Below are 9,088 nucleotides of genomic sequence, written 5' to 3'. Positions count from 1 at the left end.
AATAGCTTGAATTGATTGCTTTATAGGCACATGTTTTCTAGAGGAGAAGAAGCATAGGGTGTCTTGTGTATGATAGATAAAAGCAACATATTTTGATTTTCTTTTTAGACCTCTACAGTTCCAACTGAACATGATTATTTGGGAGAAGGGGTTAAGGGTTCAAGTCCATCAGGACAGTCAAAGGATGAAAGTAAATCTTTTTCAGAAACAGAGTAAGAGGGCTTTAGTTTTATTTTACCCTTGATTACCCCACTAATAGCTTTTAGGTTGGCTTTGCTGAGGCCTTTAAGCAGAGCTCAGAGGAGGTAGGATGTTTAGTGAACTACTCCATGTGGTCACAAAGAATGTTGGAGTCTGAGTGGAAGGAGGAATCACTTAAGACCTCATGTGCTCCCAAGAGTGGAAGAAAGGTCAGTAGTAAAAGGAATATGACATTAGGATTCATATTCAAATCTAGATGATAATTGTTATTTTTTAGGTTTGTATCCAATAATAATATATTGGAATAACAATGAATGCTAAATATTTCTATCATCTGTGTGACCAAAGAGATTATAGTGGATTTTGAATTGATTGCATCGTCCAACCTTTTAAATACAATGTGACAAGTGATATAAATGATTGTAGTGTGCAATTTTTTTGATACAACATGACAAGCGTGGGCACTTAGTAGGTGCACTAAAATAATACATTCAACGACATAATATGACGGTATAATATTGGCACCAAAGAGTTATTTGAAGAAGGGAGTGCAAATAGGTCCATCATTTTAATATCATGTGTTGACTCATGATGCTACCTTTCCTATTATCTCTGGTACCAATGATTTCGTAAAAGTTTTTTTATAAAAAGGGCAACAACATTGGACATGAATCCAAGGTCTAAAGTTAGGATCATTATTATCCTGAAGGATATACTTCCTATTAATACTTAAGTTTCCATCAAGGGGGGTTTTAGATTCAAAGAGCCAGGTTTTATGCTCAAACATGATTTATGATGATTTGAAAGATTCTATGCTATCGAATCCATACATCTTGTTTACAAGGATTGATAATACTCATTTCTATATGAATCTAGTCATAATTGTCTTATTCAATGTTAAAGGAATTAGGATCAATTTTTATGGGATGACCGAGAAGGAAAGTGATTTGAAAGAAAGAATTCTCATTCTAATATTCCATTAGTAAACTAGAGAGTTTGATCCACAAAGGGGTAGAATCTATTCTCTTAATAATAAGTTAAAAATCTAGTTTCTAAGGGATGAGTTAAAGAACATCCTCTCCAAGGAGATTCCAAGGTCCTTTAGTAAGGACCTTAATAGCATCGTTTTCAAATTGAAAATGAAAGAGAAAAAAATAAACCTCCCAGAATCAATAAAGGAGAATAAACAGATTAGATATTAATAAAATATTTTATAAACCGATAAAAGATGGATGAAAGAATTTATCGATTAGGTTTAAAGCCCAAAGTTTCTATCATGTCAATAGTTTTTCTTCTTTAAGCTAGACAAAATCTAATGTGTAGGTTTTTATCTGATCCAAAGGAGAGCAAAGAAGTAGGTTTCCTATGGTGTTTATCATAATGAATGGCTTTGCAGAGAGAATAAATATCGAGGATATCTTTTCGAAAGAAAAACCAAAGATTCGAAGACTATAGTTCAAGAGAAACATCAAGGAGAATAACGAAAGAAAGAAGAATCTGGAAAAGGTGAATATGACATTGCTTTCTTTGTCGGGAAGTCTATTCATCATCACAGCTACTTTTTAACTTTGGCTAAACATAATTAGACATGACAAATGATTAAAATATTTTTTAAAAAAATTAAATATTATAATTTTTAAATATGCATATATTTAAAACAAGAGAGTTATTAAGTTAAGAGTAATATGATAATCTAACCTACTAAAAGAGATCTTATAACACTGTTAGCATTTAAAACTAATTAAAGGAATATTTTTACAAGGACTAATTTTGAAGAGCGTTGATATAATTGAACAGTTTTATGTGTATTTTGTGTGTGTATATATATGTATATATATATATATATATATATAAATATATATGTGTATATATGTATGTATATATACATGTATATATATGTGTGTATATATATACATATATGTATACATATAGATATATATATGTATACTATATAAATATATATAATATTAAAATTCATAAAAGCCTATAAAGATTTCTTTTGGATGCTTAAAATGTTCAGAACATATTGGTTGCTCTTCATGTGAAGCATTTAATTACGACACAGAAAGCACATGCTGTTACTAATCCAATATATAGAAAATATAATGAGGAGTGGTTGCAAGTCTGTTTTAAATCCTTGGTTGCGAAGGTGATGCGACTCATCGCTTTTCTGGTTCCTTAGGTTCACTTTCATCAGAAGAATAGAATAGAAGAGGGATAAGCTCTTGACCAACTCCAATAATGCATAGAGTAAACTTGTTTGATGCGGCCGACTTGTACTTGGGGGAAGCGTGCACATCAGACAGCCCAACAAGAATTATTATAAATTTTGTGGCTCTCATTCCTACTAGTTGTATTTTGGCAACAATTCATGGAAAACATCATCTTGTTTTTCCATCATCTTTATGTATATTTGTTCATTCCTTTCTGGATGTAAAATTATTAAGCATTGTCAATTCATCTAACAACTTGAGTCCATTATAGATGATACAAGATCTATCAATTTATGTTCTTATTCTTGACCAGTTGTTAATATAGACGTTATATCATTGTCCCGTCGCTAGGGTAGAATATTGTATGACTTGGACTTGGATATGGATATTCTTCTCAGTTTAGTTTAGTTGAGAAGTAAAGTTAGACTTCCACTTGGACGACTTCATATGATAAGAAGCGTGCGTAGGACCACAATGATCATTTTACTACAATGAAAAGTCAACAAGAAGTATCTACAATGGTTCACGTCAGGTATTTACGTTTTAGAGATGTGACAGCAAGCGGACCAAAACACATACAGACAGAAAGATGACTGGGATATATCTGTGGCTGTTCATGCCACGTTCATTTCAAACTATGACAGGAAGGGTGTGACCTCAAACTTTAATGATTGGGAAATATCTAAGGTTTTCATATCACGTTAACTAAGAAATAATCATGACCAAAAGTGGTTCGAAAAATCACGACCAATTCTAAGGCCAAACTATAAAGTGATCAATTGGAGTAAATCCCAAATCGAAATGACAAAAAACAAAAAAATCTCATTATAATACTTGTTCCGAATGATCAACAATCTTATCCTTGCAAATAAGATCTATAAGCCTCTTCTAAATTTCTAACGTGAAAATGAACTAATCAAATTGGATCAATCTTGCATACGGAAAAGGGTGGATCATGTGGCAATGTTAGAGTGAAAAGAGAAATGAACAAAAAAAAAAAGTAGAAAAGAGAGAAATAAAAAAAAGAAGAGAATTGATTTATGATTTAAGGAAAAGTGGATTTTCAATTATTGATGTTTGTTTTAATAATTTGCGATCTATCTTATTTTTAAAATAATAGTTTTATTTATTTATAATTTATAAAAAAAATATATAATTTACCTGATTTGGAAAGAATTTTATTATTCAAAAAGTATTGCAAAATAATATGTGATTTGCAAATATTATTTGAAGCACTTATGGGTGTAGAATAAATTTTAGAAACAATATATAATTCTGCCCATATAAGGTAAGGGTTTAGAGGAGGGGTCGGTGGCTTTGGTTGGGTGCAGTGATATGGGAAGGATTTAGGATGGTTTAAGATGTTTTGGGTCAGGTTCGGGTTTCTAGAAAAATATTACTAGATCAAACTGATGCTACTATTGGTCCCTTTTTCTGTTTTTTGGGTGTATAATCAAGAGTTAAGGCTAAGTAACATCCTCTCCAAAAAATTTAGTGGGTAAAGATGGTTGCCAATTTATGTTTTTGTCAACAAAATATATAGATATATCATGATTAATAATATGATCACTGATAAAATAATATCTAATATCATTGTAATTGATCCAACAGTGTATTATATGATTTTTTTTATCAAACATATTGCATGAGTACTATTATCCTTGGTAGAAATATTTTTCAATCAAATTTCATAATATTCAATGATGTATTTTATCTATATTACTTATACATGACATGTATCTAATACAATATATTATACTTCAATAGATAATGCGATAGAATATTAATTTTGGATGACCAAAAAATATATATATAACCAAGGAATTAATAATTTACAAAGGTAAATATTACTTTTATATCTATTTCATATCTTACCGAAATCAATATCATTATAAGTAATTAAATTATTTTTTTTAGATTTAAAATATCATAATCTAAATATGATGTTTTTTTAAGTATTTAAAGAATACTTTTATAGTTTTAAAGTGAGATTATATGAGATTTTATTAAAATCTAACACAAATATCTATACTTAATATAATATCCGGGTTGTTGACCGTGATGTATAATAATTCTTTTATCATGTCATTATAGGTCTATAATAACATGGGTCTGTTAGTAGATGTACTCATGTACTCATGGGTCCATTAATCATCACGTTAAAATTTTGAAGTCTTATGTATATTTAGTTTGACTAATAAAAATTTAATTATTTATTTATATAATTTATAGAAATAAAAAATTTAATTCATCTATTTATCAGTCCAAACTACAGTTTAGGTTTTATCAAATAATACATGAGAATTTTGTCTACTTGATTTCTTATTGACAAGTCGTGAGTTTATCCGTTAGTAATAAGTTCAGTATATCAAATAATCTTTGGGCTGGATTGTGCACGTCACACGTAGTCTACTAGAAAGATAAATTTAAATTATCTTGGATTATATTTGAGGCTCCAATAATCTCACGTAAAAAAAACGAAAGATAATTGCAACGATATATATGACTAAATGGACAAAAAAAAAATTGCTTAATCAGGTTTTAGATCATGTGGTCTTTGATCGGTTTAACCAAATCGTTGCATTAATAAAGCTATAGAGCCGAGGTGTAATAAAAATTATGACCACCGGATAACAAGAATAGCATTGGATAACAATTAAAAAGATAACAATAGCTGTCATGAGTGATGGCTAGGAACATTTCCAAGCCAATATTAGACATGATCAAGTGAGGACACAAAAGGTTTTGGAGGCATCTGCAAGCTTTGCAAAGTTCCTGTCAGCATCTGAAGTACTCTAGTCATGGAAGGCCGATCAATTGGACTCCATTGAATGCACCACAGAGCCACAATAGCAAGTTTCTTCACGATTTCTTCTTCTTCTCCCTCCATCTCCATCGCCAATCCCAGATCCTGCCTGTGAACTAGTCGGTCATATACCCATTCCGGAAAATAGATTTCGTTCTGCTTTCCGATCTCAGGGTCATGATTCTTCCTACCTCCTACCATTTCCAAGACCAGCATGCCAAAACTGTAGACGTCGGATTTGTAAGAGACCGTCCCAAAGTTTCTGGAGTACATCTCCGGCGCGATGTAGCCCATGGTGCCTCTCGCAGCGGTCATGGTCACAATGCTCTGCTCCCTCGAGCAAAGCTTTGCAAGACCAAAGTCTGAGATCTTTGGATTGAATTCATGATCCAAGAGAACGTTGTGGGGCTTGATGTCGAAATGAAGAATGCGTTGCTCGCATCCCTGGTGTAAGTACTCGATGCCCCGGGCAACGCGTATAGCGATGTTGAGCAACTTCTCCATGTTCAGAGGTGGTTTATCGGCTCCACTAGCTTCTCTTGAGAAAATGTACTTCTCCAAGGACTCATTGGGCATGAATTCATAGATGAGAGCGCGACTTGATCTCTCGGAGCAGAATCCCAGGAGGCGGACGATATTGACATGGTGAATTCTTCCGATGGTTGCTACCTCGTTGATGAACTCTTCGCCCTCCCCTTTAGATCTCTCCAGCATCTTAACTGCTACAGGGATTCCATTCGGTAGTTCGCCTTTGTACACACTGCCATATCCCCCTTGCCCCAGCCTATCCTTGAACCTTCTGGTGATCTTCTTAACATCAGCGAAAGTGTATCGTGTTGGTTTTGCATCACCATATGTTGCTAGAAAATTTTCAACCTTCAAACGTGTTTCTTCTTCTTTTGTAGATTTCCTTCGAACGTAGAATAGAATGAGTGCTGGCAACAAAACTAGAACAAATCCAGCGGTACAAGTGCCTGAGAAGAAAAGCAATGGGGTAATATATAGTTAATTAGAAGGTAAAGATGATGAGCCTCTCTACAAGGAAAAAGAAAAGTGGATTTACAGAAAATTTATTTTTGAGGAAAGGGTTATTACAAGTTACATTATATATGTTTTCCCAGGAAAAAAATGACCAGCACACTCACCTACAATAATAATCTTAATGTTTGAACCTGCAAACAAGCAGAGGAGATCAGTCAGTAAAAATTCATTTTGTTCATTGTTCGACCGACGATTCTGTATTAATCTTTTGCAATAAGGTGGTGGAGAAATGAGAAAACCCAGAAGCAACAAAATGACCGACACAATCTTCCTCTCACTCCCTAGAGTGAAGTAGATAATATCTGCAGTTACCATCACCTCGAAAGAGTTGATGCATTAAGCAAAGAAGAGAGTCACATACATCAATATTATGTCTGAGAAGATCACGTAACTTCTGGCAGTCTCTCACATAGTGAGGGTGCATATGGATTGAAGTTCCTGATTTTTCACTTTTTTGTTTTGTAGTCCAGCAAAGTTTTGCGAGAAAACAAACCAAAAAAAATCGAATAGAGAAGGCTAATTGGTTTGAGAATTGGAAGCTCACCGTGATGCCGGGTTATACAGTAGGTTTGGTTTCCGGTGCGGTTGAATCCACAGGGCTTTCTTGCTTCTTCACATACTCTGCATATACGGGTCTCTGGCACAGAAATTGGAAGATTCATTTCTCGCGTTCGGATGAATTTCTGCACTTTTTCTTCCCATGATCCAGAATCGTAAGGGATCCAGCCATCGGTTGAAGAAGTCACCATGCAAACAGAAGGAAGATCGCCCATAGGCTCGGAAGAATCCGCTGCATAAACGTAGTGACTTCCATTGCCGAGGCATGGGATCGGTCCGGTGATCCACGCCGGATCTGGTGTAAATTTTCCTGAGCAATTCACGAAACTAAGAGCTTGCAAATTAGCTTCGTAAAATGGGCTGCCGGTGAGGTCGATGGAACTGAGCTTTTGCAGTGGGCACGGAGACCACGACTCTCCCAACTTGATTCTGATTTCGCCATAATAGTAGTCGATGGAGATCACCGTGCAGAGTCCTAACGGGGGAAGTGAGAGGATGGCGTCACCGCCAGAACACGAAAGCTCCAAGCCTTGAACGCCACAATAAGGAGGACTGGATTTTAGGCGGAAGGGGTATCTCACAGTTATTCCTCCACATCTCGTGGTCCGGCAATCCTTCAGGAAGTCGTCTTCCTCTTTGTTCCCCCAAGTCTTCTTGTCCGAAGCATGGATGAACAGGAGGAAGAGTGTACAGAGGAGCCGATTCATGGCCGCGCGGAGGGATTGATTCACAAAGGAAACTGATCAGGAATTTGAATCGATTCTGTAGCGTCTCACAATGACTCCATCAGTTTTGCATCTAATTACTGCCCCAAGCCTGAGGCTGCAACAATCAAATTGATGTTGCAGTCAAGTCCTAAACTTGGTCAGTCAAAAAGTGGACCCTCACTTTCAGGTAACATTAAAAAAGGAAAACGAGTTGATTGACCCGCGGAAGTCGCCCGCCCCCTCACGCGGGCTTCCGGTCCTTTGTTCAAAACATCATCAAACAGGACGCTAGTGTTAGGAAATAGTCTGTAATTTACTTAAGCAAGTCGGTAACCATAAATCGACAGTAAAAAATAAAACAAATAAAACAAATAAATTTTTTTGAAACTAGTTGGTTTATTATATGTGGTTTAGATTAATTATTTTACTTATTTATTTAGGTTGATTTACTTGAGTAAACTTTAAGAATCTATTAATTTCTTTATATAAGCTTACCAAAAGTCAAAAAAATAAAATAAATAATTTTTTTTGAAGTTAGTTGGTTTATCATAGGCTGTTTAGATTAATTATTTTACTTATTTTTTAGGTTGATTCACTTGAGTAAACTTTTAAGAATATATTAATATCTTTGTATAAGCTAACAAAAGTCAGCATAACATTTCATATAAAAATAATTAAACTATGCTTATTCTCTATTTGTCTTTTTTTCTTTTACTCTTCCAATATTCAAGGTATTTTTTCATAATAATGGATTAGAAAAATAATATCATAGTTTATGAGATGAAAACCATTGGCCTTTTTTTTTTTCATTTTACTATGGAACTTGTATTGTTAGAGTCGGTAATAGTAAATGATATCTCCATCTCAAAGGTATGGACTTTTAAAGATTATCACGTATATGTCAAGAGGTACCATTTTACATAATACCCTATGGATGCATTTATTGGTCATGGTGAAGCAAAATATGTGCTATCGATCTATCCTCATCTTTATATCTTTCTTAATCTAATCCAACTGTTGTAGGTTCGGATGATATGTGATTTATAGGCTAAGTTTTTGGATTAAGCTTATCAATATAAGGTCTTTTGATTGTCATTCTTGATGACTTCCTGCTTCATCTGAATTTTCAATGTGAAGAGCTCTTATTAAACCTCTAGACAAATGGACAAATTCAAATCTATAACCTTTAGCCTCACCTTCAATAATAGACTCAAATATGCATGATCAACAAGCACAAGTTGTTAGGACCAAAATTGAGACTAAGAGGGGGGGGGGATTGAATTAGTGCTGAAAATGAGTTTGTAGGTGTAGTGAAAGTAAGAAATCAGTTTGCAATAAACACGAAGAGCTTAAAGTAAATGAAAACCAGATTTATAGTGGTTCGATCATCGTGACCTACATCCACTCCCGATTCCTCTTCACTCGAGGCCACCGGCTTCCACTACCGATCTTCTTTCAATAGGCAAAAATCAATTATCATTTTACACCACTTTTTCTTCTTTTCACATGTTTAGGAGATAACCTTTACAACCACTCATCTATCTCTTAAACTTCACCCAACA

General features: G+C 34.3%; 1 protein-coding gene across 1 annotated transcript; it reads right to left on the bottom strand.

Moving 5' to 3' along the window:
• Positions 1-5,045: 5,045 nt before the first annotated feature.
• Positions 5,046-7,631, bottom strand: LOC135619318 (rust resistance kinase Lr10-like). The gene is made up of 3 exons (XM_065121217.1): positions 6,806-7,631; positions 6,366-6,392; positions 5,046-6,194 (listed from the first exon to the last, which is right to left on the bottom strand). The coding sequence occupies exons 1-3, from the start codon at positions 7,524-7,526 to the stop codon at positions 5,128-5,130; spliced, it is 1,815 nt and encodes a 604-aa protein (XP_064977289.1). The 5' UTR covers positions 7,527-7,631; the 3' UTR covers positions 5,046-5,127.
• Between the last annotated feature and the right edge of the window lie 1,457 nt (positions 7,632-9,088).

The sequence above is a fragment of the Musa acuminata genome, chromosome BXJ2-8 (genome assembly GCF_036884655.1).
Source record: "Musa acuminata AAA Group cultivar baxijiao chromosome BXJ2-8, Cavendish_Baxijiao_AAA, whole genome shotgun sequence".
Taxonomy (NCBI): Eukaryota; Viridiplantae; Streptophyta; class Magnoliopsida; order Zingiberales; family Musaceae; genus Musa; species Musa acuminata.
This window is presented reverse-complemented; position numbering and strand designations above follow the sequence as displayed.

What these genes read in the sequence shown, in the direction of transcription:
- LOC135619318 (XM_065121217.1), bottom strand. Translation starts at nt 7,526, where the DNA reads ATGAATCGGCTCCTCTGTACACTCTTCCTCCTGTTCATCCATGCTTCG. An exon ending in CTGTATAACCCGGCATCACG is followed by an intron (nt 6,393 to 6,805) that starts GTGAGCTTCCAA and finishes GCTTGTTTGCAG; the next exon opens with GTTCAAACATTAAGATTATT. An exon ending in CATTAAGATTATTATTGTAG is followed by an intron (nt 6,195 to 6,365) that starts GTGAGTGTGCTG and finishes TTTTCTTCTCAG; the next exon opens with GCACTTGTACCGCTGGATTT.